This window comes from Drosophila ficusphila, unplaced genomic scaffold (assembly GCF_018152265.1).
Source record: "Drosophila ficusphila isolate 14025-0441.05 unplaced genomic scaffold, ASM1815226v1 contig_791, whole genome shotgun sequence".
NCBI classification, from domain to species: domain Eukaryota; kingdom Metazoa; phylum Arthropoda; class Insecta; order Diptera; family Drosophilidae; genus Drosophila; species Drosophila ficusphila.
This window is the reverse complement of record NW_025064737.1, coordinates 18,207,501-18,234,907: the sequence shown is the minus strand read 5'-3', so window position 1 is coordinate 18,234,907 and position 27,407 is coordinate 18,207,501. Positions and strand designations below refer to the sequence as shown.

The window sequence follows — 27,407 nt, the reverse complement described above, 5'->3', positions numbered from 1 at the left end:
CCACCTCCACCTTCGATTTCATGTCCATCTGGTGTAATCTGTCCAGTTGAATGCGATTCAGCTACTGTTCAGCCTGTTGCTACAGTGAATATACCTACAGCTACACCGCCTATCTCCCCCGCAGCTTATCGCTTTGCACCAAAAACAAATTAGCCGATAAGCAGCTGACGGTGCTCAGCACACGCCGATCAAAATATTTGACATCAAACAAGCAGCAGAATCCCCCACAATTGATGATTTTGCCATAGAAATTGACCGATGATCATCTGAATAATGCAAATCTTTATCAGCTTTGAATTAAAACAAATATATATCAACAAAAGTCTAAGTGGTATAAGGAAATCTAAAGATTAAAAACTTTTTTTGAACGTACACACCAATCAAATTATGCATTTACAATAGAAATCGGTTTTAATTGATTATGTACCTTAGCCTAGAAATATTTAAATTTTTACCAAGCAGATTACTAAGCAGATTGAAAGTTATATGCTCAGCAAAAAATGAAAAAAATAATAATCCATTTGACACACCGCTGGTTGGTAACAACAAAACCGTGGCTTCCGCATTTTGCAAACATCAAGCACCTTAAATCTTTTTGCGGTCGCAATTGTGTTCTAATTATGATGTTTGTGATCGAAAACCCGTTTGCCAAAGTGGCGACAATTGGCCTATAAAATGTCAAAAAAGTTTTGGTAACAGCATCAGTTACTGACAAACCAACAAACGCAAACAACCAAATCAACATGAAGTTCCTCATTTGCTTGGCTCTCTGCATTGCTGCCACTCAAGCTGGTTTCATCGCATCTCCGGTGGCAACTTATGCTGCCACTTATGCCGCTGCTGCTCCTTTGGCCTATACCGCTCCTGTGACCACCTACTCCGCTCCTGGCTACTCCACCTACTCCGCCTCGCTGTACAAATCTCCAGTTTACACCGCTCCGGTGACCACTTATGCCGCTGCTCCCGCTTTTGCTGCTCCCATCACCACATACGCTGCTCCAGCTGTCGTTAGCTCCTTCCTGAAGAAGAAGTAAAAAGGATCCGCCTGCACATAAATGTATTGACCCGACCATGCGATGCAATAAACCACATTAAAAACTAAACACAAATAAAACAGACTCTAATTACTAATAATAACTAGTCTTATATCCGAATGAGTTTCTAACTTTTGCTAACATACTTTTTGGCGAAAGTTGAAAACACGATACAGTGGCAATAATAATGATATTCACCTGCAGCATTTAATATTTTGCAAAAACAAATAGTTTAATTAGCTCCCATATAACAATACTCCAAAGAAAATAATCTGAATTGGTTCAAATAATTATATGTTTCATGTTTATATATAACTTTATTGAACTGTTACATTTAGATCTCTGATACACATATTCTAGCTGGATAATTGGACGGCTTGCCTTTCAATTGGCCTAAAAGAAACCAACAAAAAAATCAAGAGTAAAACAATGCGTTAAGTGATGAGATTCCCGATTGCCAGAGTTCTGAGCTGAGTTGAAAGAGTTTTTGTGGAAAGTTCAGAGACAGTTGGCAGCTTAGCTTAGTAGAAGGAGCGGATAAACCAAAGACCCAGCAGGGAGCTAAGGATCGCGCTTACGCTGGCCAAAGACGCAGTGGTGGCTCCGTTGTGCTGGTTGCAGATGCGGGGCTGCGGGGCGGATACGTATTTGCAGATGGTGCCAACGAAGTTCACCTGGGCGCGCTCATTAACGTTCTTGTCAAATTGCTAACAAAAATATAGGAAATATTTAAATCATTAGCTAACAAAACAAAATAAAAGATCAGCACTTTTAATTCTAATATAAAATGTATAATTTCCCAACTAAATTTACTAACTAAATTTACTGACCTCATTGAACAGAATGGTTGGCACACTGGTCAGTGGCTCCTTGAGCCGCTGGGTGGCTTCGCCGGCCTTTTTGAGGAGGACGCTGCCCTCGGTGGTGTTGGCACAGGTCTTGATATTCTCCCAGTTGTTGATGTGGTTCTCCGTGGCACATCGCTGGCCGGGATAGACGTTGTCCGGGAAATTCTTGCCCGCCTTCATCAGGCAGTTGATGAAGTCGATGGTGAGCGACTCGCGGGTGAATTCCACCTGGTAGGAGTTGGCCTGGATGTGCTCGATGGCACAGGCGTGCACCTTGTTGCCATAGCACTCATTTGGACCGTGGTGGCAGGTGAACGTCACCTCGGAGCCCTGGGTGAAGAACTGCGGAAGGAGCGAGGAACAGGAGCCATGCAAATGAGCCATTGTCCTGCCGAAAGAGGAGGTCGGGGCCACTCACCTGAGACTTTCCGAACGGCACGAAGGTGAGCTCCACCACATCGCGCAGCTCTCCCTTAATGGCCGGGTAGACCTGCTCCGTGATGAACTTGGCACTGTCCGGACACAGGGACTCGTAGTAGATGGAAATGGGCACCTAAAACAAGGTAAATCATTGAAAATTACATCAATATTTATGGGTCCATTCTGAGTAATTTAACTAACAGTATTGATTATATAAAACATATACAAAATAGGATAACTTTCTTTCTTCTTTGTAAAAAAAATATAAAAATGTTTCCGAGTTTTAAATATATAATCTATTTATTATGAATTTTATAACATTTAAAGTTCTACTTTTTTTCCGTGCACGAATTGGTTGCCGTCTTTTCAAATCCCATTTAGGGTGCATTTTGTCATTTGCATTTTTCGAGAGTGCAGCCAAACTGAGGAAGCAAATCACATTCGGCTGAATGGGCTGGATCCAAATATTGTTTCTCTTTGTTTATCAATTGGGGACAACTGCCACATGCTCCAATCAACTAGCCCATATACTGTTGAACTTGAACCGGCAGGAATATAAAAGTAAGTAATATAGGGTAAAGAATAAAACCGGGGTAATTCGAAGTATGAGGTTTTAAAATAAAATTTAAGTATGTGATTGCATGTTCGTGACCGGCAATAATTACTTATTTATATGACTGTCTCTGATCAACATTTGATTTGTGGGTGTTTGAACAAATGACTTCGTTTAATGTAATTTCAGTTGATTATTTTACCCAGAATAAAAGCAATGTTCAGATGAGTCTAAACAAAAATAAGGGGATCACAGCAGAAAAAAAAAAAAAAAATTTTATCTAATTGTTTTCCCCAGCTCGTGACCAGTGCGCAAATGATTAAGCAAAGCCAACCAAAAAGCTCATGGGAAATAAAAAAGTAACAAATATGTACTGGAATACACACACAAATGCAAATTGTTTTGTGCTGGAGTTGAAGTTATATAAATGCGGCTGACACATTGCTGAAAGAACCCGCCATTCTTCTCGATCTAAACAACAACAGAACCAGCAGAGCTCAGTAAATACATATATACACAGGGGAATCATACATTTGTACACTCAAAAAAATAAAAAACGATCTTGTACAGAATGTTAAATACAGTACCTAAAAAAAATATATAAATATTTAATGAGGTGTATTTGTAGAATTAAAAATACTCGTTTTGTTCTGTGTGTAGAACGGAGTTGCAGTTGGGTTGCCGGCACACCGGTTCCCTCTATGAGAAAAAATCGAAACTGGTCTCAGAACCGGTTTTAACCCAAATGAAAATAACAACAGAGCAACAGGGCGCTCTTTGACTAATTTATAATGTCAATTATGCTCTATGCTTTTCCACAGCGGCATTTTCCGACCCGCAGCAGTTCGTTAAACTCTTGAAATGCCACTTGTTGCTGCCACGAAAAGGGTGCAGCTCTTCTATGGGTTTGTTTTCTCCAAAGCTACTAAGTTTTTCAACTTAATCACGTCTTCACCTAGATGGTAAATGCTTTTGGTTGCCCCTGACACGCTTAGCTGTTGTGTAATAATTTTAGTTTTTGCCTACTGATTTTTGTCGCTATCCGATTGCAGGTATTTTTCCCCCCAGCCGGAAACTCACCTTTGCAGCACTGAAGGCAGAGGCAATAAGGCAGCTCATCAGGAGGCACACCGCAGCGACTTTGTGACTCATTTTCTGGCTTCTTGTTGTTCTGGGCCTTTGGAATTGTTTCTTTTTATATATATGTATTTCTGAACACGTTACGAGCGGCGGTCGTGTTGTGAGCGGTTTGGTGGCTAAGCGCGAACTGTTGTTTGTTACGGAGAGCTTGACGTTGGGAGCCCTGCCCGAAGCCGATTTCCAGACTGAAATAGTGGTGGCAGAGAAGAGCCGGATCCGTCTGCATACTTTGGGCTGGGCTTCGTTATATACACACTAATATTCCAGAGTCTCGATCAAGTGGAATTCCAGTCGGAGATGAAGTTTCGATTTGAGCTTAGTATTGAGAGAAATGAGAAGTGCATATGAGTAGACATCTTCAACCTATCCGCAACCCCGAATTGTTGGTACCCTTTTCTAACATATTTTTCTGACTTTTGTTGAAGTTTCCATATCGGAAAAAACTAACTTGTTTTTTGATTATTATATTAAGTTCTCATTTTTGGGGCAGCTATATGATATGATAGTCCGATCTTTTATTAAAATTCCCAAAAACCATTTCTTCTTAATTCCCGTTGTTATTTATATATTCCTGTGACAGCTTTATAATATAGTCGTCCGATTCGCCATTGAAAGCGATTCCTTTATTATTTTTCTCTCATTCCTTTGACCTTTCTTATGTTTAAATACAAAACCTAGGCAGGTTTTTGCTTTCCAACTTTTCCCACCTGGGGAAATGAACCCTTACAAGTAGTCCTCCCACACAAAAAGTGGTCACAGGTACATTTGCGTGATTTTTATAAATAATGGAATTACAGATAAACATGCACAAGTCCTTGGAGGCCGAAATTTCTGCTTCTTATTCGCGAAACCGAAATCCCTTGGCTATCAAATCCTTGCGCGCCTCCAGAATTTCATCTTGAAGTTCCTTGGCGGCTTCGGGACAATCGTTGAAAGTGAGTGTTCTATACAGAACAGTCCAGACGGAATATACCTAAGGATAAGAAAGATAGCCAATTGATAATACGTAAATCAGCAGCAATGTTTCTAAGAACTTACGCCGAAAATCACGAGAAGTAAGAGCGGCAGAAGTTGAATGTGCAGGAAATACTTGGTCGTAAATTGCGTTTGCACTGTTCCCAAAACAATTGCTAGGTAGGGAACCGCAAAAAGAGATGCATAAAACAGCCAGCGTTGTAAGTTTGTCATATTTAATTAATTTTAAAGGAATCTAAACTAAATCCAAAAAAATCGCACTTTTCTACACGTAAACAGAGCAACAAGATTTAGAGTGACCGTTCAGAGACCGATAAGAAACCACAAACTTCGTTCCACAGCAGTCAGCTTTGCAGAGTAAGCAGTTCAAATGCGAGTTATCGATAAGTGCAGTTTAAAACTCGTTAAAACTAAGATTAATTTAAACGTTAGGAGGCGTGGCTTCTGTGGCCCCCACTGTACATGGCGTATTGGCAAGTAGGTCAGCCGTTCGGCAGCCAATTATTTGGAACTTGACCTCGTTCGCCGGCAAGTCAACGCCCACGAAAAGTTTCGGCTGGCTGCTCAAGGCCCATAGCTCCTCCTCTCCTTTGGAATTCCGGTTGATCTTGAGGCCCGTGACGAACTTGATCTTGTGCGGATTGTAGGCCACCACTCGCAGATCGTCCGCCGTGTAATTGGAGCTCTCCTGCCACCTAATTATGGCCCCCAAGCTGATGAGGCTGCAGAAGAGATTCCCGGACTGGTCCATCACCTCCGATTCGCATTGGATTCCCCGGGTTCCCAGTACGTGAAAGTGCTCCCCGACTTCGCTGGCATTCGAGGTTCTCCAAAGCGTTTCATTGTTGATCAGAGTTAGGGAAACCTTTACCTCATTGAAGGCATTCAGCGTGTGAAAGTACAAAAAGCGTTCTGTAATTAAAAATCAATATAATTAACTGGGTTTTTAATATCTTTTTAAATAAACTACCTTCCACTTCACTGGGACTAAGGCTCACTGTGAATATTCCCGCTTGAGAGTTACTGGAGCGGCCCATTCTCCCCCAATTTCAAGGGCTTCATGGACTCGTGCTCTATGCGCCAGGATCGGCCAGACAGGGAATCAAAGACGATCAGGCCATATCCCCAGGCATCGGCTATATAGGCAATGCCACCCACACACCGATTTGGGGTTCCACTCTCCGCCAGATCCACCACCAAAGCCGTAAAGATGGATACACTTGGTGTGTAGGCGTCCGGCGGAATGGAGTGTCGTTGGATCAGTTCATCCTTGACCAGGTCAAAGGTCAGGATTTGTGGCGGACACAGCTGTATGGAGTTGACCTGACCCGAGTCCACCACCCAGAGTCGCCAGCATTCATCAATCTATGGGAAACCATACAGATAAGAGTTTTAAATTTTAATCGCTTAAACCAAATGTTTAATGGTACTCACATAAGTCCTAATGGCGGAGGTGATACCGGAGCAATTGTTGGGAGGAACATGCCACTCCCCGTTTGGATACGCCTCCAAGCGGGGATTCTCCACCACCTCGTTGTCACTTGCAACCACGGTGGCCAGTGTGAAGGGTGTGGCCATCCCAAGTCGCGGAATTGTGAGGAAGGTGCGATGCCTGCCCTCATCGCCGTACTCAATGTCCACATCCACCGGCAGGAAGCGGTTCCCCTTGGACAGATCATCTCCCAAACTAAGGTTTGTCCACTGGTGGAGCGTGTGCAGGTCCTTGAGAGCCAACTTCTGGCCCTGAACTGCACAGAACAACCCGAGGAGAATGGCTATCATAATAGCTGAGAACCTGCAAAGTGACAGTTCCATGCGGTTCAAACGGTTGCCGAAGACTGAAGATTCACAGGTAGGCGCAAAGGTGTTAGCCTTTGGCCGAAAGTACACTGAAACCATAGAACCTAGAAATATACTTTCAAAAAAACTTGAAAGAAAGGTTTTCAAAGTAAAATTTGTTTGAATTTTAAATTTAATTATGACTGATAACAATTTTTCTGGTTTTAATTTGCAATACACCTTCAAATGTAATTTTGCAATACTTTGTAAAATTAATTTTATCAAAATAAATTTAATTTAACATTTAAATCACTTTGTATTCATTTTGACCAGTGCAACTGACCATCGAAATCAAAGACAAAGGTCGTGTACCTGTGGCGGCGAAGCAAACACTTTCGAATAGTCCGAAGATTTATTTATGGGCATCTTTTATGTCGATTTTAAGAGTGTTTACACAGCCAGCCTCTCAGATTTTAAGGGTTTTGGGACCTAAAAGCAGCCCCGCCCCTGCAACAGGTCGTCCACTCCGCAGCGGAGTACCCGATAATTGATTTCCCTGTAGTCGATGGTTCCGGCAAATATCTTCTGCAGTCGATCGGACAGCAGCCACAGCTCCTCCCGGCCGTCTGAAGGCCTCTCGACAATCTTCAGGCCACTCACAAACTGCAGGGTATCCGGATTAAGGGCCAATAGCTGGACATTCTGCCGGTTGTAGGGCGTTCGTATGTTCCAGGCAAAAATGCCGATGGGCTCTAGAAATCCGCAGAACAGAAATCCCTGCCTGCTGATCGCATGCGAGGCACACTGAACTCCTCTTTTGCCCAGGGTGATAAATTCCGAGAGGGAAGCACTGAGGCCCCTTTGCCAATTGGTGGCGTTATTAAGGATATCCAGGGGAATGGCCAGCTCCAGTTCGTTGGAGAGGGCGTGAAAGATCAGATGACGACGGATTCCCAATTCCAACGGAGTAACCGCCAAAGCCAAAGGTCCATCCAGCAGCTCGAAACTTTCTCCTGCCACCGTGTGAGTGCCGAATTTGGCATCCGGATATGTGAACTTGTTCTCGATGCGCCATGAGTTTTGGCCCACCACATCGTAGACCACTATAGCCTTGCTGGTGGGATCGGCCAGATAGGCAAAGACATCCTTGCACTGTCCTCTCGGCGGAGGATCCCTTACGTCCACTAGGATATTCACGAATCTGCTCACTTTCGCCTTGTACGAGGTTTCGGGCAAGCGATAGCGATGAATCAACTGATCGGTGGCCAAATCGATGACCACCACTTGTGGGGCACAGTACTGCACAAACTCAATCTCTCCACTGTCCAAGATCCACATATGACCACAGCCATCGATGTGGACCCGATAAACGGAGGTCAGGCCATCGCAATTGGCTCCATGGCTACTGTGCCACTGGTAACTGGGATAGGCCTGAATTTCACTGCCATTTGCCCGCTGCACATTGGTTACATAGGCTAGAGAATAGGGAACTCCCTGACCAAATCGAGGTGTAGTCACAAAGTGTCGAGCTGGACCACCATTAGCTGGAAAAATAAACAATAGTTTTAATTAAAAGCAGAAACAAAACAAGTTAAGTTTTAATCTAAATGAATAAATTGTAAAATGTTTACACACAACTTTTTATGAAAATATATAAACCATATGTAAATATAGATTCAAAAAATTCCACGTAAGCCGGTTTATAAAATATGTAAAAAATGTATGTCATTAATCAAATCTTCTTAAAAATACATATTTTTTCTGTGACTCCCCTAATTATTATGTTTATGCTTACGCGGATAGTAAACAGCTATGTCGATGGGAATGGGACTATCCGGGTTATATCTTCCATTTCGGAGCACTTGTTCCCGTTCTTGTTCACTAGGGAAACCATATTGAATATTCTTCCACTCAAAAACTCTTGGGATGTCCTTGTACTCTGTTGGAAACTTGAAAGTATCCGGAAAGTTTTGTCTGGGGCGATTGATATGATACTGAGCCAGGCAAACATTTGTGTAAGCTATCCACAGAATAAGAGGAAGAAATAACCTTGAAAGGGTAATATTACTTTGATTAAATATTCAGAACAAACACGTTTTAATCACAGTATATTGTCACCAGTTTTTGGTAGCCTGGGGCTTACATTTTAAGGTTTCTTTTGCACAGTGAGTGATCCTTACTCGGGGGCTCTTTCCATTATACTAAACCACCAGAAGCCAAAACCATATGAAATGTGAAACAATACCAACAAAAGCCATTTTAAGATGGTATATCATACTTGCTCCAACTGGTTTTTAAAATGTATATTGTTTATTTTCGGTTGCTTATTTGCGCTCATTTCACTAGAGTCTCATCTTTGGATACAATACTCTGATTAAAGGTGTTTCCCTTTTGTGTTAACGTTTGTAAACGATGAAAAAGTATTTTAATTAATTTATTTATTGGTTAAACAAAGTGATATTTGTATGATATTTATCAATTGAAAAGACTTTTTGTAAAACAATTGTTGAAAGAGTACACAATTGTCTAACTTGGCGGAACGTAAATGATTTATTAGGTGAAACCTCAAGCAGAACTTAGTAGAGTTCAAGCTCTAGAGTACTAAAGTGTGGACTTAAATTATTGACATTGAACACGCCATGGACAAGTTAAGTCATGGACTGATTTATGTCAAAGCTCTTATCAGTTGTCTTAATAACGAAGCATAGGAAAATTGAAATGCCCATGAATAAACCAGTATATGTTTAGTGTTAATAGGTTTTAGCAGATTTAGGCTACCGTTTTTTATGCAAGCTGTTGCTGAGGAAGAATCCAATTATAAACCAATTAAAATCTATTTAACAACTAATCTTACTTGGTCGAAACATTGTATTTTGTGATTTAAGTATACCCCACACAACATTTTCATTCTCTTTCTTTATTTTTACGTTGTAAAAACTAAAACCCAATTCATGGAAACACGATGAGTCCACCGAAACATGTTTAAGCTCTGCATAAGATTAAGTTAATTGGTTGATGACTGTGAAACTTGTTGTTAATTTTATTATTGAAATTGTAATTTTTCTGAAGACATTATCAGACAGAATTATGTCAACATGTGCTAAACGGTCCAGTCAATCATTAATGAATAAAATCACTGGGTGTTTATGGGCTTATGATCGCATTCGGCATGCCGCATTTAATATGCAAAACTTAGTGGTGGAGGCGCACGCCACTAAGAATTATACCGCAAACCAGAAAAATGAAGAAATCAGCGTATTAAGTGTGGTAAAAACTAGTTAGACTGTCATTTCACGCCTCATTAATGTGGCACTTGAGTGCAGCGGTTGCCCATTTGACGGTAACTTTATTCAATTTGTTTAATTAATCAAAAGGCGTTTTGTCCATTGGGACATCCAGTGACGAAATATACAATCTGTATTGGCAATTTAGTTAATGTTTAAAATAAATATTTTGGACGGGGCCGAAGCATTCGTTTTAAATTGGCGCAAAGTTATAAAACGTTTATGGGTTCGAACCCGTCACTCACTTTTCTTTTATATTTGCAAATCTGAATTTTATTGGCGAAGGGTGCTTCCAATGCTTAACAATAAGTAACTAACTTGAACAAAATCCGGTTTGTTGTTATCACTTTATCTTTTTAAGTGGCATACCTTTATGGTGATTTATCAATTTCATATTTGTATACGGATTAAAGCAGTTCGTTTTTCTCAGCTCTGAATGATCACCGAGTTGACAGGTAAAAAAATCATATTTACTTATATTAGAAAGTGATTCAAATGATTGCGCCTAAAATCAAATTCCTAATCAATTAACCAATCCCACACGCTCGACTGCATACAATGATTGCAATCAGGTATAACATACAAAACTGTCCACCTCGCCCCTGTACAATTTGTTTCTTGTTTTCTCATCAATTACTGCCTGGAGTAGGAGATTAGTATCAAAACCCACCGACGCCTGCCATCGACCGGTTCAAGTTGCAAATTATTAATGGCATTTAAAAGCGAATACTTTGTGATGGACGGAAACTGGTCGCTCAATTTGGGTTTTGCGACAAAAATATTATTCGCACATTTTGCTTAACCTTACTCCACTTTGCCAAAATATTAAGAAACCCCATTTAGAGGTGCTAAAATTAAAATATTTATCTTCCAAACTTAGTAATATTTATAGCTTTCGAAGCGTTGACAAAAAAAAAAAAAAAACAGCCGGAAAAAGAGTGTCACCTTGCAAATATTAAACAATCTCTAATACCCTGTTTCAGATATGGCTCGATATTGTTAGCGAACTAATCTGAAAACATAGCTTATGTCTTTGGTAATCAACTAATCTGTGACACTGCCATTCAAGGCATATTAATGCAGAAATAATCCAAGTTAATGTGTCGCCACCGATATTAGTGTTTAATTAATTGCTTTGAAAGTCATAAATAGTTATCTTTATTGCCAGTTTTAATCATGTATTGTAACTTTCTTGCGAGAAAAGAGAAACCATGAAAAATATTAACGGAAGCTTGAAGTTGAATGCGAAAAATTAATGTAATTTTTCAATGAGGCTTATACCTTGATTTCCGGGACTATGAATTATTACATGTATTAATGTAAAACCATTTGTCTGCAATTTGTTAAACGTGATGATTTTAGAGTGTGAATAAAGTAAGCAAAAACTTCAAAAGTGTGGCAACAATCTTAGTGAGTGAGCTGCTTAATAGTAGCCGGTTTTTCAAAAACACACGCATAACTTTTTCATTAAATTAGTTTAATCAATTTACATGTATAGTGATTTAATTATTTACATCAGCTGCTGGACGCATTGCGTATACGCAGTGTGTGCGCGAGTTGTTTTTTACTGCTCTTTCAACGATCTCGTGGCTCGCTGATAGTAATAGCCGCTGTGGTGCTGAGTGCTGTAGGCGGTGGGCGGCACCGAAACCATCCGAGTGGTGGCCGCCGGGGCAGTGGTGCCCACCAGAGTGTCCAGATAGGATCGCTGATAGATGTCCCTGGTCGCCTTGCTGGGCGGAAAGGCTTCTCCCTGATTCAGAGCCGTAAAGGGATTACGTGCTGCATAGTTAACAACTCCTCCGGTTTCGAACTTAAAAGGCGTTTTGGTGGTAAAGGGCGTGGTAAGCGCCGGACTGGTGAAGTATGTTTGCAGGGCATTCGTCGACGTTTGACCGTGAGTATTGTAAAGCCCGTAGTTCAACAAACTGTTGTGAGTGGGTGCCGGAGGAAGGGCAACCCGATGGCCCAACAGCGAGTTCCCAGCGGGCAGCTCCAGCCTCACAATTCGGTTGTTAAACTCATTGGGATTCAGGTTCTTGAGGAAGAAACGGTGGAACTTCGAGGCAATGGCATAGATCACTCCTGGTTCCGATCTTGTTGTGGTTATATCCGCAACAAACTGCAACTGATCGCGATCGAATGCCAGCACGGATTGCTGATTGGTGGTTGGATTCCACGAGGCGATGGCTGTTTCACTCAGGGGACTGAAGATCAGGCTGCTATCGAAGGGCGAAACGGAGAGTCCAATCCCCTGGGAGCTCTTCTTGCCCACCAGTTTCACATCCAGCATTTTGCCATCTGGCAAGGGACCCGCTCGCAGGACATTCTTGTGCACGGAGAAAACTCTAAAAATGGCAATGAGCTCCAGTAAGTTCACTTATTACCAGTAAATAAGTTACTTATGTACCCACCTATCGGTTGCCAGAGGCTGGAAGTAAACCACACCAGTGCGTTCATCGAAAGTCAGGCCTACCACTCCGTCCATCAATACGAAGCGATCATTGAGAATCTCCGACTGGGCAAAATCGGGATCAGGATACATGGCGGGATGCGAAACCCTCCAGGTGACATCCTTTCCACTGTCATACACAATTATTCCCGGCTCCACGGTGTCCGTGATGTAAACAAACACATCATCGCATCCCTTGGCAGTCGTCTCATCAATCACCATGTTGGTGAACAAGGACTCTCCACGAAGAACTTCTGGAGGGAAATCGATCCTACGCACCACACGATCTGTGGCCAAGTCCACAACCAGGACCTTTGGTGGACAGGTGATTTCGTAGTCCTCCAGGGAGCGCGAAATTCCAGCGTCCAGGAGCCAAATGCGATTGCAGGAGTCCAAACGCAGACGGTAAACCGAAGTCAAGATGAGATCGCTGCAGTTGAAGTCGCTGCGTCCGGTGTTCGAGAAGGACCAATCGGGATAGGCCTGCAGGACTGGGGAGTCGCCAAACTGTGACTTTGAGACCCAACTCACGGTGGAGGACACTCCTGAAAAGAGCTTCGGTGTGGCCACAAAGATCCGGTCATCGGTGACCGCAACTCCGGTGATCAGGACATTCTGCGGATTGTAGAAGTTGGGATCGGTGACCGGAGCTTGGGGCTCGAAGTTGTAGCGCAGGAGCTTCCACTGCTTGGCCACCTGCAGTCCTGGAGTTAGAGCCTGGCTAACCGGCGACCAAAGGACCACACAAATCACTCCAAGGAGGATGCGAAACATGGCAAGATGAGGCTGGAAAATAGTAAAATCGAAAGAATTACTTGATGTTGCAGTCACTGCTGGACCTGAATTTAAACTGCTGCATCTCAGCTTTGGATGCGGCTTATCTATCATTTCTATTTCCGGACAATCGTCATGGGAGGCAATCGGAATCGGAAATTTTCCCAGCATAAATATTGCTGCTTATTGTATTTATTGATCATTAAAATGTTTTAAACAATGTGGAAAATAATTACTTTATAAATGGTAAAATGTTCTAAGAACCTTGTTTCAAAAATTTACATTTACTGAACTTATTATTAAATATATGTTTTCCATTGTAAAAACACAGTGCAACATTTTGTTATACAAATATACTATTTAAAAAACTTAAAAATAGATTACAAACGGATTTTTGTTTTTGTGTTTTTTTTTATAGCTTAGGGTTTAACTGTAATCTCCCCTTATTTAACAAATTTATCACGGATTTTATTTGTTGTATATGTATTAAGGAAAATGAAACTTTTCTTTGAGTGTAGAAAACTGAGAAACTGAGAAAACCACAGGCTTTAAATAAATAATCAATCGGTGAAGTACTGAGCCCTGAAACGTGATATTGAATGAATTAGCTCCAAACGATTAGTGAGTCGTTTTGAGCAATTGCAGACGATGCATTTTTAATTTGCGATTTCAAATCTGCATACAATGACTTAACCTATTTATTAGAATTCCCAGCCAATACCATCAATTTAATTGCTGCCAGTAAGGTAATGGCCTCAGCTGTCATATTAAAGCCCTTTCTAACTAGATGCAGATACAGATATTGACGGTGATACAGATACAGATTGCATATAAATGTGCCAATTCCGGTATGCAGATTTCTGATTGCAGAATGGTGAACCAGGAGTGGGCTTGGCGATTGTATTTAAATGAGTTCGCATTGCAGCCGGGTCAGTCCAGGCTTTTCATGAGTGGAGTGATTGAGGTGTTCGTATCCATCAGATACCTAAGCTTGCATCTGCAGCGTGCTTTAATTTCTCACGTCAGTCGTATCCCACTCGCAGTCACGATCCCAATACCAAGATGCAAAAGATGCACTTGAAAAAATTTCACACTATTTATTGTTTTTATGTTCACAAGCCCTCCATTATGATTGTGGTTTTATTATAAGGAAACCCATGTTTATTTAATATGTCTAGAATAACAGAATTGACTGTGCTTTTAATAAAAAGGTTTGGATTGTTGTTAAAGCTTGTTAGATTTCAGTGTACAGGCGAAACTTGTGCGTTTTTTAATTGCTAAGTGAGCTTTGGCTCTGCAGAGACATAAGGAACTGACACTTTAATTTTATGTTCACTAGTTAGAGCAAAACTCAACGGTCGGCATCTGAATATTTTCGGCAAATTCGCTGTGGGCAGTTGTCTCTGATTTCGCTCAAATCACATACTATTAACGCCCGTCGTCAACTCCCAGACTCGTTTGAATCTGGCAAATTGCAGACAAACATGGCCATCGTGCGGCATGAAACTTTCATTGGCGCGTGCCGCGATAAGCAGTTAAAGATAATTGAATTTCAGTAATTTTCAAGCTAGCAACAAACGTTTGATGAGAAAAACTAAAAGTCAAGGCTGATCTCGATGCCGCACGCATGAGAGAGATTTATTTCTGCGTACTTGCGCACTTTGCATAACAATTGTGCAACACCAAGCGGAAATTCGAGCAGTTTCCCAAAACTATAAAAAGTAACGAAAAGAAAAAGAAATGAGAAGGGGAAAACATCGGTTTTTGTCACTGGGCGGCAAGCGGAACAAACCGTTTACAATAACTTTACAAGCCAAGAGTTGTAAGCCGCAAACCACGAAGCTACTTGTCTTTTTATACATTTTATTATTATTGTTATGTTGTTTTTTGGTTGGAGTGAGCATTTCGCTTGATAGCCACTTATAATGATGAGCTATGGCAGGCCAATGAAAACCCGCTTAATTTTCGTTTAATTTGTCTATTAAATTTCAGCACGAAACTGTTCGAAAGCGTATGCTGAAAACAAGTTGTCTGCACGATATAAACCTCTTGGGAAAATAATTAAGTACTACATAGTATTTTAATAAAATGTTTGCCTGGGTAACCTTTTGAAAGTATTTTGTTTTTGGTTTTGGGTGTGGAGTTTTTTTTTTATCAGTAATAATACATGTTGTTAGACAAGGAAAAATAAAAGATTACGAATTTCCTTTGAGCTTAAAAATCCACTTTATGTATTTGTGCAGAAATATTGTGATTAATCACTTAAAAAGTGTTTGTCCTGTTTTTCAAGATATTGTGCTTTTGCAAATAAAACAAAAACAAAAGATATCTACACATCCATGAAAGAAAACATTGAATTACTTTTGTTTTTCAAAGGCATTTCGACCTTAAATCATTTTTGAGACAATTGGGGTAACAAGATAAATGTTTTTTCTGTAGTCCAGATGTTGACAGGCCATTTAAAAAAGGGTCCCTTTGCCATAGTCACACCGCCAGTTGTGATGCAACGAAGTGTGTGATTCCTCAGTTGGTCGCCGGGGGCCAATTAAGAAAAATAACTTCGACCTAGTTTCACTAACTAGTACTACAATCCACGCGGCTCATATAGAGCCATTCGATCGTGTGTTGCCTTATCTGAATCTCAATGTTTTGCACCTTGTCGCTCCGCGTGTTCTCACGCGTTCCACAATGGACATGAGACCCAAAATGTTTAAACTCAATTGAGTTGTACTATTATTCCTTGATCTGATTTGAATCGGCTTCTTTGGGAGTTCCCATAAAACATAAATCTGCTGCAGCGTCGAGCGGAAGGCACGTTCGCCGAAGGTTGATTAACACCTGCTTGTGAATTTCGTATTTTTGCAGGCGGCGGAAAAGGTCGCCAGCACAGCTTCCTTAAATTCAGCGGACATGTGTACCAATATGCGGCAATAAATCCAGTCTAAATCAACAGTCACGTTAAGTGACTGCACTTTGCGGCGGCTATCGATTTTAATTGGGCCCAAAACGTAGAAAAATGCGTTTGCCAACAAAAGTTAATTAACACAGTTCCGTTCTCCGACAGCGGCTTCTTTTGGCCACACACCAAAATCACAGAAAAAAACACACCGACACACGCGATCGGCGCATTTGGCTAATAATTCGAAATGTGCAACCGTCTACCCTTGATTTGCCAATTAAACCGATGGGCTTCCAAATGTTATTTAAGATTTTTTCGGTGAGAGTGGCATTGGCAACGCCTCGCGAGCTGCATTCGACGAGCGAGTTAACTAAATGCATGGCAATTTGCACTTTAACCGTTAGAAACCGCACTTCGCGTCGTGGTAGCAATTGCCGAGTTCGTTGCCTAAGTCTTTTGTTTGTGGCCAGGCCAATTTGTTGTTCATCTGGCATTAGCTTACTTTTGATACACTTTTGAGCTAGCTGGAGCTGGTTGTTGAGAAGTCGCTGCTTTATTTTATCTTTGGCTGTAGTTGCTGTTTTTTTTTCCACTTTTTTTTTATTTTCGTTTTCAACTGATCGCGCGACACGTCTGAGCGTTGTGGTTGCCGTTTTGCGACTGCGTTCCGTTTGCCAGGCGCACCGAATTTTATAAGAGTGTGTTGTTTGGCTAACAACAAGCGCGGACGGCTCCTGCTGCAAGCCTCCCTGTGCAGCTCTTATACTCGACTCGACGGACATTCAGATATTCAGAGTGGCTTTTCTTCGTGGCACAGATCGCTCATACGCTCCGTTGTGCCAGCTTCCGCACATTTGCATTTATGTCGGCAGGTTATGACTGCTTGTAGCTCCGTGGCCAATTGTTGTAATTCGGTTGTTACTTGACGCGGCAATTGGGTTTTCACTCTTTGCAAGTTCATTATCGCCGTGCCAATAAATAACTCATGGGTATTTTATATACTCATTTTGGCGCATTTCGGTGTTTTTATCAGCGGCTCTTTTTGTCAATGGAGAGTACATTGTACCGCAGTGCGATGATGCGGAATTTAAGGTAAACGGACAGTTATAAATTCAGTGTACTCGGGGAGCAATTAAAATACCACAACCAGTTCGAAAGGCCTGTTCAGCTTAAATGAAGATTTGTTTATGCATATTTTTAGGAATGCCCAGTCAAATTTGAGATTTATATTCCGCCTTCTGTTGAACGTGCGAACTTTAAGCAGTTCCCCAGAAATTAGTATAGACTGGATTTCCAACCATGTTGTTCATTTGAATTGAGAATATTAAATCGTGCATGGAGTATTTATATCTCCGAACCCCACAATTGATATGTAATTGGCCCGTCATATTAATGATTTATATTCCGCCTTCTTATTTTTTTTTATATTTAATTTAAGTCTGTTCCATTTAATTAGCACACGAGACTGGATTTTAATCAAAGTTGTGCAGCTGAGCTGTATTTAAATTTTCAAAGCCCCTTCAACTGATATGTGATTTGCTGCAACACTTATATTTTATTCCGCCTTCTGTTGACTATTTTTATTAGTTATTAATCAGATGTCTTTACCCTTTCATTTGGCTAGTTGTCGATGCAGGACAGGTGCTTTGGCTTAGCACAGAGACTGGATTGCGATCGGAGCGGTCCAACTTTGTTGCACTGGAATCGAGTTTCATAACGTGCATGCAGGAACCCATTTACATTTGACCAATATCGGAGCGAGTGAAAGCCCAACGGTCCGAGAAGCCGGCTCTTTTGAGGGACCAACCCGTTTGCACCCAATTGAAAATGGAAAGTGCAACGGGCAATTTGAATTTCGGGTTTGAAAAACCCAAAATGTTCTCTGCCGCGGATTTTCGTTGGCTGAGAGCTAACCCAAAAACGTGAAAAGCCCCACTTTAAAGGGGTTATGCAAAAAAGGTGACTGCAGCCGCTGTATCGAAACTGGTTTGCGGGCAGAATTAGCCAAGTTAGCATTAACTGCCTCGGTTTGGTATTCGATTGCATTGTGACACATGGAATTTGTTTACTTGCTCGAAATACCCAATGCGTGGATGAGTGCTTCAGTGCTCAAATGCTGGATTGCTGGGGGTTGGGGCTTTATCAGGCGATGATTACCCAAATTAGCATGTGCGAATTCGTTGCCCTGGGCCAAGCCCGTGTTCGAACGACATTCACTTTTTTTTCTCTCACTTACTCTTTTTAATTGTGGTATTTTCGGAGAACACGGGCACCCAAGCTAATGCCAAGTTACGATTTAAATAGACACTTATGTAGTACCGGTTCTAAGCATGCCGGTTCAAGGCTGCGGCCAATGTCAGCCGATATGGCCAGCAGTCGGCCGGTGATATAACCGAGTAATCGTAATTGGAGTAATCCGAATCGGACATGTTACGACATGTAAGCCGGGCGGAAACGTAGGTGGCTTGCGCCGTTTGTCCCGCGGCGATTCGCGGCTATCAAAACTATCACAAGCATCGCCGTTTCCTTTCACAACAACGCCCTGGACCGATGCTCATTAGCCGTTTGGCTTGGCCGTTTCGAAAGTAACCACACCGCGGAGAAACAAAATCTGCTCCAGCTCAGCTGGTCACTCGCTCCATATGAATCGGTGACGATGAACACTTGAAGATTAATAGCCGCGACGCCTTGAGATGGCATAGGTTTGCACACCGAAATAAAAACTTATTACAGCTGAGAGGTTAAAGAAGCTGAAGGTATTAAAAAATAAATTAATCTCTCACATCTATTTTTATCTATTAAAACTAATGTCTCCTCTGTACTTAATGATTCTAAAAATTGGTAAGTCTTGAAGATAAAAGGTTTGGTTGGCAAGCCTATGAATGATTACAACTTTATTCTCCCTGTAGCTGTGACCAATAATAACATATCTGCTCGAAATGTGTCCATTACGAAATGAACTTTAAATATGTTTCAAAACGAGGCTTTCTGGCTGTCCGCTAGCATTCTCCAAATGCCTTGTCATCGTCAACGTGCAATTGCTTCATTTGCGCATTCTGCGCGCACAAATGTGAGTTTAATTGAATCAAGCGGAGGCAGCTCTTGTCGCCCGTTGACAGTTTCATTACCGGCTCTGTCGTCGGCGCAAGGTCTTGATGAATTTGGTAAACATTTCGGGCATTTAGGTGGCTCTGGGACCTTTTAAGCCAGACATTCTAAGCGCCGGATCTCTATCGACTTATATTGCGATCGGCACTCGGATCTTAAACGCTTTAATGGCTCTGCTTAAGTGCTTGCCTTTTGGTTTTCCATAAATGCAGACCATTAAACCAATTAGGCCAATGCGGCTTGAAGGCTCCACCTCCGCAGAAGGTGTGCCAACAGCCGGTTTCCCACAGACATGCACAAAGATATAGCCACAATTGATTTCTATTATTTTGTGTGGCGCACACTTTCGTTTTCCGTCGATTGTGAGCACCACCGGATTATCAATATCCTCCAATAACATTCAAGCACTGCGGTTGGAGAGTTATTATTACTCGGCCATATGCACAATAAATCAGTTTTGAAGTATATATGACCACTAGATACCCATAAAGACACAGAAAGAAAATACAATAAACAAAAGGCAATCATATGTTTTCCAATTATAAAAATCATTAGTGAAATGAGAATTTTATTATATCAATTTTAATTTTGGATTACATAGATTGTTTTTTGTTTCTTTTTTTAAGGTTAAATTTGACTTTACATTGATTGTGTTAAAAAAAGACTACTTTCTTCGCAAGAAAAAAGAGTATGCTTATGATCTTTTTTCATGTGCACCTATGATAGTTTCTATTCTCTTGACGAAGGTCAGCACCATGCCAAAAGTGCTGCAACTGACTCCGATTTTGACGCCTGTGGCCAATGCGAAGTATAACAGAATGGACTGATTTGATATAGTATTCAACGGGGACAGAGGGGTCGAAGTGCGCTGGACATGCAAGCTGGCTTTGTTTTCAGACGTCAAGCTAATAAATTGCCAGAAATGCACGCCTGTGGCATAACGAAATTCGAATACCTTTTGCAAATGAGTCACTGAAAGGTTTTTTTTGCTACGGGCATGCACCTAAGTTACAGTTAATCAACTGCTAAACTAAAAGATTATCTATGTTTAAGTCATATTAGTAGATTGATGAAAGCTTATTTAACTCTTATACTTCCTGAGTCAGTATCAAACCGTAACATAATTTGGCAAATGCCAATTCAAAAGAGTAAGACTTGAATTAATGTACATTTTTTTATTAATCCGCAGTTTATATTCAAAAGTAAAAAACAAGTCTTTTCTTTTGTGTTATGGCAAAAATATGTTTTAACAAATTACCATACCGACTAGGTAGGATTTTTCGTTATTATTAATTAAAGATCAGACGGGAGAACACAGACGAAACGAAAACCGTCACTGATTCAATTTACTCGCCTCCTGGTCAATGCAATTCGAATATCTAACATGCTTAACATATTTTGTAGCTCATGACCACACAGCACAAGCCGGCTCAACTTTTACCACCATGTTGACCAAATAAAACTGGGCAGTAAACTTGAATGATTGTACGATTGAAAAACTATTCAATAGACTTCGCACTAATAGACGTAGTTCTTGCAATAATCTTATCTTGATGGAGTCTTGATTGACTATTAAAATGTTTAACGTTTAGGCTTATAGTTCTGGCCGATTCTAATTAATGTTGCTAAACTTTTTGTACGAAATTTGTTTGTGACAAACCAACACGGCGTGTGGAAATTCGATTTTACAATTTGCGCAATGCAAAGCCATAAAAATGTGCGTTTATGAAGTGTGTTGCTGGCCAAGAGATAAATAAAAAATGAGGGCAATTTGCTGGATTCAAAATCTAGTGCCCACCAGCATATTGCAATTGCATATTGCAATTGCTGTCATTTATTTATAGTTTTATTTGAGACACACGCGCTTTATTCAATTTGTTTTTCTTTCACATTCGGTACGACATTATTTATGACTCTGAAATGTCAGGTCTCGTTGTTCCCATTGGTACCGTGGCTTTAACTTTAATGTCAAATTCATACGACTCTACCCGATCACGGATGGTAATAGTCTGAATTTTGCCAGTGCTGTTGAAATTTATCCGGAGTAACGATAAGACTCGTGGTAAAAATGCTAATACGAAGTAATTATTAATAACTAATCTTAAGCACAAGCTTAGCTAAATCACTTCACGTATTCAATATAATTGTAATCTTATTTTTATGACGTGACAAGATTTTAATTTATTTTTTTAGTAGTCAAAACTTGAAAGGCGTTTTTACAAAAAATTAATTAAACAAGCTGTCAAAAATGTTATCATTCGACAACTTTACAGCAATTATTTAGTTATGCATATAAATAGATATAGGATTTAATTATATTTTAGACAGATTTCTAGCAAAAAATAGCTACCAAAATCACACTGAGTTGAACTGGCTGAAGTTGCAAGCAGAGTAGCATATTGGCTCGAAGAGATTTCAGATAAGACTTGTCGTAATTCAATTGGAGCGTCAGCGCACAAGACGGGCCCGTAAAAACGTGGCCTAAACAAACAAGCCAAGTGAGTTGGAGGAAAATACTTCATGCCTAACAGTCACAGCCATGAGGGGCCAAATCAGTCCAGAGTAGGAAAAATTAACATAATTGCAGTATAATAACAGAGTCGGTCCCGTGGGGCTGGGAGTAAACCTCCCCTATGGGGCGTGGTCGATGGGCGTGGCACAGTCAGTCGTTTGCGGCATGTCCACACCTGAGCAGCGTTTTCGGTTGACCTTCTTGCTCCTCTGGAGCTTGCAGTCAGCAGTCCACGGATTCGGGATAAATCTAATGAAGGTTCAGCCCGAGGACAAAAGACAGGAGGCTTGTATCCTTGCATTGCTTCGGAAATATTTCGATTCCGTGGATGGACTTTCCGGCTCAGTGCTCTGTTTCAATCGCAACAATCAGTTGCACAACATTCAGGAGCAATTGCTGAAGGGCATTAACTCAAATGGGAAGTATCCTTGGAGCCTTATGATAACGAATTTCAGAGAGGGTCCCCCATCATCGTCGTTTCTTATGAACGAAAAGCCGCAGTGCTATTTCATCATTGTCGAGAGTCTGGAAGACGAAGATCTCGACGAGATATTTGAGCAATGGAGAAACATGGTGAACTGGAATCCCCTGGCCCAATTTGTGGTTTATATGGCCAGCTTGGAGGAAACAGACGAAGAGATGACGGACCTTATGGTGGAATTGCTTCTTACCTTCATGAACAAGAAGATATTTAATGTGAATGTGATTGGGCAGAGCGAAGAAAATGAGTTTTTCTACGGGAAAACCGTTTTCCCCTACCATCCGGACAATAACTGTGGAAATCGTGTGATATCTATTGAATTACTCGATGCCTGTGATTATCCTGGGGAAGAAAAGGAGTATAAGGATGGCGAGGAGGAGGATGATGAGGAAAACGAAGACACTGATAACAGTCAGGAAAATGACGATGAAAATGGTCAAGAAGAGGAGGTAGCAAGAAATAGCAAGGAAAGTGGAGAAACTTATATGGACACTGAACAAAGTAAAGAGCAAAACAATGGTGACGAAAATAAAAGTGTGGAAAAAAATGAAGAACAATACCCCCAAAATGAAGAAGATAGTGAAGGTCAAGAAGTTGAAGGTAATGATTATGATAACCAAGAAAGCCAAGAGGATTATGCAGAAAACAGTCGCAGAACAAAGGTTTATGTTTCAAATAATTCTTACAGCGATAGTGGTGAAAATGAATTAGATACTTCAACTGCTTCTACGAATGATGATATTTCTGAAAGTACAACTGAGATAAGCAATAAAGATCAAGCTGAAAATTCAACTGAGATTAATAATGAAAGTGAAGCTATTGGATCATCTGAAAACGAAACAGATGATGAGGAACTAGATAATAATTCAAATTCAAACTCCTCAGAACCGGAGGCTACGATCGAGGAGTTCTGCCGCGCAAAATTTGAGGATAAGTTCCCTCGCGATCTCAGTGGATGTCCTCTGGTAGCTTCCTTTCGTCCTTGGGAACCGTACATTTTTCGCAGCAGTGAAGAGGAACCAGTGGAGGATTACTACTATGGTTTGAACGGGAACGAAGATGACTACAATGAGACAGTTCCCAGTTACGGGGAATCAAATGATGAAAGCTATGGTGATCCGGAGGAGGAGGACGGAAGTCACAGCGCTGACTCAGATGCACAGACCGCTAAAAAAATCAAACTAAGTGGAATAGAGTACGAAATGATGCAGACCATTGCAGAGCGACTCCACGTTAACATTGAAATGCAGAGCGAAAACAACAATTTGTATCATCTTTTTCAGCAACTAATTGATGGGTGAGCATTCAGCTAAGAAAAATATTCTGTTTACATACTTTTAAAAAAATATTCATTACAATGGCAGGGAAATCGAGATGATTGTTGGAGGAATCGATGAGGATCCGAGCATAAGCCAGTTCGTATCCAGTTCGATTCCATATCTCCAGGATGAACTCACTTGGTGTGTGGCAAAGGCTCAACGTCGCTATGGCTTCTTCAATTTCGTGGCCACCTTTAATGCAGACGCAGGAATCCTGTTCGGACTCTTTGTAATCACCTGCTCTCTAATGGTTTTGGTGGCTCAACGCGTTTCTAGATTACGGCTACGTAATCTTAGTGGATATATTCCTATTTGCTTGAGGGTGCTAGGGATTTTGTTTAACCAGGCCATCCCAGTTCAGAATTTTTCCATAACGTTGAGGCAACTATTTGGACTCTCCTTTTTTATGGGCTTTTTCTTCAGTAATACTTACCAGAGTTTTTTGATAAGCTCACTTACCAATCCCCGGAGTTCCTATCAAATTCAGACTCTCGAAGAGATCTACTCCCATCGAATGACAATCATGGGGACATCCGAACACGTTCGACACTTGAACAAAGAAGGGGAGGTATTGTATAAGTAACTGCTATTATTGAAATGTTCCAAATTATTTTCTGAATCTAATTCTAGATTTTCAAGTACATTCGCGAAAAGTTCCAGATGTGCTATAATTTGGTGGACTGCCTTAATGATGCCGCTCATAATGAACATATTGCAGTGGCAGTTTCCCGGCAGCACTCTTTTTATAATCCTCGCATCCAACGAGATCGCCTCTACTGTTTCGATAGAAAGGAATCTTTGTATGTCTATCTGGTGACTATGCTGCTACCGAAGAAGTACCATCTGCTTCACCAGATTAACCCGGTGATCCAACACATCATCGAATCGGGACATATGCAAAAGTGGGCTCGCGACTTGGATATGCGGCGAAAGATCCACGAGGAGATCAATCGAGTGCGCGAGGATCCTTTCAAGGCCCTGACTTTTGATCAATTTCGTGGAGCTTTCGCTTTTTCCGCCGGACTTTTGATGGTGGCCAGTTGCGTCTTTCTCATCGAGGTCTGCCACGCAAAGTGGGTTCGAAGATCTAAAAAAAGAAGATTGACTAAAAATAAACGCAAGAAGCCGCAGTAACTTTTAACTTCAGAACGATTTAAAAATAATTAATAAATGTTTTTTAGTTATCAAATTTTTTTAAGATATAAATTCCGATGATAATTGTGCCAGAAAGTATGCAACAATTTCTGCAGTTAAATGCATGGTTACTTTTTAGTCGCAGCTGTCGGCTAAGTTCTTAATTTTTATTAAATTAAATTCCCTTACACCGTAAGGGCTTATTTATATCGCTTGGATTTATCGATCATGTATACGCCCTGTGGAACCAAACATGTGTATTGAATTAAAATAATTAAATACAAATCAAATAGTAAAACTTTCGAAAATCTGCTTAAAGAGATTCATAAATATATGCTCATATATTAATATTTTCTTGGCACAATATTCAATTTAAAAATACAGTTTTGCAATACACCGTGGAATGCAGTCCGCGTCGTCGTTGCACAGAAAGAAAAAATATGTTTTTCATATATATATTATAAATGTGTTTGGTCAAATTTACCTATAGATGTTTATTCATCTTTGGGAAACATTAAGTTTTTGGCGCAGTTTACTATACAACATTGTCTTTCAATGTGGAAGGGGGCCAATTAAATACCTTAAATTTGGCTAGAAATTAACTTTGTGGTCTTGTAAAAATGTACAATATTTTTTGATGTGTTCCTTGGTCATATCCGAACTCATATCCGTACCGAAAGCTGCTGGCGATGCGGCTGGTTGTCAAAAAAGCGAACAAGCGCGCACGCCGCCAACGTCAAGCTGTCGTCGGCTTCTCCTCTGAATTTCGGCGCATCCTTAAAAGGTGGTGGCCCAATGTTCCGACCTGGCCTGTTCGCCACTTTTTTGTTCTGGCCTGGCTGGTGCCTCCGCCTCTGATGCTGCTGCCACAACCAAATCTCGTATATGTGGCTTTCACAAGTTTTTATAAATAATATTTTCAGGCAGCACATTTGTTGCAGTATCATCAAATTGGCAGATTTGTGTTGTTGCTGGCCAACACAATTCAATCAGCTGCTAGCCAGCTAATGTGGGCCGAAAATGTATACAAAAAAAGACACAATCGTTAACATATATTCAGACGTATTTAAATATTATTAGAGCGTCGTGGCAGACCAAATGAATGGCGCCCAACAAGGCGTTGTGAAAATGTTTGCTGATTACTCAGCTGATGGAGGGGAAAAATAGCGTCAATGAACCAAGAGGAAATTCTATTACATTATGGAGCAGATCTTGATTATATCGAATATGAGGAAATCATCCTATGAGGTGAAGTTATAGGATGATCTTGAAAACCCTATTACTTAATTAGCTTCCAGGGTACTTAGCGAGCCCTATTAAGAAATTCCACTTCCTCACCTGCGATAACTGGCCAATCGCATATTTATCTAAATATAAATATATGAATTTCGTGAGTTCTTCATTAAAAATAGAATTCCATACTCTAGATACGTTTCTGCGCGTAAGCGTCAAAGAATCTCTTGCAAAAACGTGAGAGCGCACGATTTTCGTTTTATTTATTTTTGCCTTTCCCTTCGATTTCCATCTCACACACAGTTGTCCCACCCACACTCGCACTCTCGGAAAAGCGAGAGAATTGTGTAAACAACAAACGCATTTTTCCTTTTTGTTATTATTTTAAAAAATTCCCACAGCACCATATAAGTCAATAAAGAGTTTTGAACATGAACTCAATGGATTTTAATGGACTCGTTTGTGATTGATGAAAGTGTGCCAGAAAAGAAAAACGAAATTGTTAATGGGCAAATAAGTTGGGGCGTTCCTAATTAATTTCAGTTTGGCGAACAGAAATCTGGCAAATCTATAAATGCACTTGGCGCTCTATTAACAATTTTCGGTTTGCGTTTATGGCTTTTGAGTCCCTAACCAGCCAGCATACCCACCCACCCAGCAAAGCGGCCCACACCCAGCAAATTATGGCCAAGAGAATGCGGCGGTGTATAATTTTTGGTTTTGTTTTGAAATTCTTATTTCTAATTGCGAGTGCGTTCTCATCACCGCTGAGAGATTTCCATCGCAACCATGTATGGATTGGGCCAACGTGCAAATGTTGATTAAAAATTAGACAAAACAAAAAACGAACAGATACAGATACATCCGCAGCTGCAGACAGAGATACAGATACAGATGGAGAGCGAGTGGTACGCCTACGACGGGGATGCTCCGATCCGATCCGGAGGATCTTCGCGGGTGTCTGTGTTGGTCTGTGGGTGAGCACTCGGCACTCGGCCTGTTGTTTACCATGGCGCTCAGCACCGTATGTTTCTCAGACGATAGACTGAGAGAAAACATCAAAAACAATATGTATTTATAAAATTTTAGAAATAATAAACATGTTAAAAATTGTTAAAAATAATAACAAGTTTCTGATATAATCAAATACTTAAAACCAAATCTTTTGATCAAAAAGTTTCCGGAGGGATTACAGATCTTAGTATTCTATAGTTAAGCTTGTTTGTTAATTTGTTTAATTTAATAATATAAAAAAATATATTAATATATTTGGCTGATTAAATCTTATAGATGAGATTAGATCATTTCAATAACATGACCAATTTTATACCGGATTTTCATTCCAGATATCCGTTTTCTTTTCCTTCCAGTGCACCATCTCGGAAATTATGAACGAAGCGAGCAGAAGTCCAAAAACAAAAATCCAACGAAAACAAATTATTTTTAAAAGAAATTCTGAATT

At 40.7% G+C, this 27,407-nt stretch overlaps 7 protein-coding genes across 8 annotated transcripts; 2 read left to right on the top strand and 5 right to left on the bottom strand.

Annotated features, from left to right (window-relative positions):
* The first annotated feature begins 522 nt into the window (after positions 1-522).
* Positions 523-1,441, top strand: LOC108091681 (cuticle protein 16.5-like). The gene has a single exon (XM_017191004.2). It carries the CDS (start codon positions 744-746, stop codon positions 1,032-1,034), a length of 291 nt encoding a protein of 96 aa, XP_017046493.1. The 5' UTR covers positions 523-743; the 3' UTR covers positions 1,035-1,441.
* On the bottom strand, positions 1,325-4,180 carry LOC108091680 (GILT-like protein 1). The gene is made up of 4 exons (XM_017191003.2): positions 3,936-4,180; positions 2,301-2,435; positions 1,865-2,224; positions 1,325-1,741 (listed from the first exon to the last, which is right to left on the bottom strand). Exons 1-4 carry the CDS (start codon positions 4,005-4,007, stop codon positions 1,556-1,558), a joined length of 753 nt encoding a protein of 250 aa, XP_017046492.1. The 5' UTR covers positions 4,008-4,180; the 3' UTR covers positions 1,325-1,555.
* Positions 4,181-4,585: 405 nt separating this feature from the next.
* On the bottom strand, positions 4,586-5,279 carry LOC108091683 (dolichol-phosphate mannosyltransferase subunit 3). Its single transcript, XM_017191005.2, has 2 exons — positions 5,034-5,279; positions 4,586-4,968 (listed from the first exon to the last, which is right to left on the bottom strand). Exons 1-2 carry the CDS (start codon positions 5,181-5,183, stop codon positions 4,834-4,836), a joined length of 285 nt encoding a protein of 94 aa, XP_017046494.1. The 5' UTR covers positions 5,184-5,279; the 3' UTR covers positions 4,586-4,833.
* A 112-nt stretch (positions 5,280-5,391) lies between these two features.
* Positions 5,392-6,795, bottom strand: LOC108091679 (protein yellow). The gene is given in 4 exon segments (XM_017191002.2): positions 5,392-5,882; positions 5,941-6,013; positions 6,015-6,335; positions 6,405-6,795. Coding segments are annotated over 4 exon segments (1,266 nt in total). The 5' UTR covers positions 6,786-6,795.
* Positions 6,796-6,808: 13 nt separating this feature from the next.
* On the bottom strand, positions 6,809-8,935 carry LOC108091678 (protein yellow). Its single transcript, XM_017191001.1, has 4 exons — positions 8,893-8,935; positions 8,545-8,798; positions 7,122-8,293; positions 6,809-6,897 (listed from the first exon to the last, which is right to left on the bottom strand). Coding segments are annotated over exons 1-3 (1,311 nt in total). The 5' UTR covers positions 8,895-8,935; the 3' UTR covers positions 6,809-6,897; positions 7,122-7,238.
* A 2,554-nt stretch (positions 8,936-11,489) lies between these two features.
* LOC108091699 (major royal jelly protein 1) lies at positions 11,490-16,833 on the bottom strand. 2 transcript variants are annotated; one of them, XM_017191031.2, is made up of 3 exons: positions 16,661-16,833; positions 12,448-13,271; positions 11,490-12,381 (listed from the first exon to the last, which is right to left on the bottom strand). In XM_017191031.2, the coding sequence occupies exons 2-3, from the start codon at positions 13,257-13,259 to the stop codon at positions 11,598-11,600; spliced, it is 1,596 nt and encodes a 531-aa protein (XP_017046520.1). In that variant the 5' UTR covers positions 13,260-13,271; positions 16,661-16,833; the 3' UTR covers positions 11,490-11,597. The 2 variants fall into 2 exon arrangements, with proteins under 2 accessions (XP_017046520.1, XP_017046521.1); XM_017191032.2 differs by lacking the exon at positions 16,661-16,833 and having other exon boundaries at positions 12,448-13,330.
* A 5,110-nt stretch (positions 16,834-21,943) lies between these two features.
* On the top strand, positions 21,944-24,712 carry LOC108091581. Its single transcript, XM_017190857.1, has 4 exons — positions 21,944-22,793; positions 23,040-23,556; positions 23,624-24,146; positions 24,209-24,712. Exons 1-4 carry the CDS (start codon positions 21,944-21,946, stop codon positions 24,710-24,712), a joined length of 2,394 nt encoding a protein of 797 aa, XP_017046346.1.
* Positions 24,713-27,407: the final 2,695 nt, after the last annotated feature.

What these genes read in the sequence shown, in the direction of transcription:
- LOC108091681 (XM_017191004.2), top strand. Translation starts at nt 744, where the DNA reads ATGAAGTTCCTCATTTGCTTGGCTCTCTGCATTGCTGCCACTCAAGCT.
- LOC108091699 (XM_017191031.2), bottom strand. Translation starts at nt 13,259, where the DNA reads ATGTTTCGCATCCTCCTTGGAGTGATTTGTGTGGTCCTTTGGTCGCCG. An exon ending in CAGCCTCTGGCAACCGATAG is followed by an intron (nt 12,382 to 12,447) that starts GTGGGTACATAA and finishes TGCCATTTTTAG; the next exon opens with AGTTTTCTCCGTGCACAAGA.
- LOC108091581 (XM_017190857.1), top strand. Translation starts at nt 21,944, where the DNA reads ATGTCCACACCTGAGCAGCGTTTTCGGTTGACCTTCTTGCTCCTCTGG. An exon ending in TTTCAGCAACTAATTGATGG is followed by an intron (nt 23,557 to 23,623) that starts GTGAGCATTCAG and finishes TTACAATGGCAG; the next exon opens with GGAAATCGAGATGATTGTTG. An exon ending in ACTTGAACAAAGAAGGGGAG is followed by an intron (nt 24,147 to 24,208) that starts GTATTGTATAAG and finishes ATCTAATTCTAG; the next exon opens with ATTTTCAAGTACATTCGCGA.
- LOC108091683 (XM_017191005.2), bottom strand. Translation starts at nt 5,183, where the DNA reads ATGACAAACTTACAACGCTGGCTGTTTTATGCATCTCTTTTTGCGGTT. An exon ending in TACTTCTCGTGATTTTCGGC is followed by an intron (nt 4,969 to 5,033) that starts GTAAGTTCTTAG and finishes TCTTATCCTTAG; the next exon opens with GTATATTCCGTCTGGACTGT.
- LOC108091678 (XM_017191001.1), bottom strand. An exon ending in CATAGCTGTTTACTATCCGC is followed by an intron (nt 8,294 to 8,544) that starts GTAAGCATAAAC and finishes TTATTTTTCCAG; the next exon opens with CTAATGGTGGTCCAGCTCGA.
- LOC108091680 (XM_017191003.2), bottom strand. Translation starts at nt 4,007, where the DNA reads ATGAGTCACAAAGTCGCTGCGGTGTGCCTCCTGATGAGCTGCCTTATT. An exon ending in TGCCGTTCGGAAAGTCTCAG is followed by an intron (nt 2,225 to 2,300) that starts GTGAGTGGCCCC and finishes CTCCTTCCGCAG; the next exon opens with TTCTTCACCCAGGGCTCCGA. An exon ending in CAACCATTCTGTTCAATGAG is followed by an intron (nt 1,742 to 1,864) that starts GTCAGTAAATTT and finishes TATTTTTGTTAG; the next exon opens with CAATTTGACAAGAACGTTAA.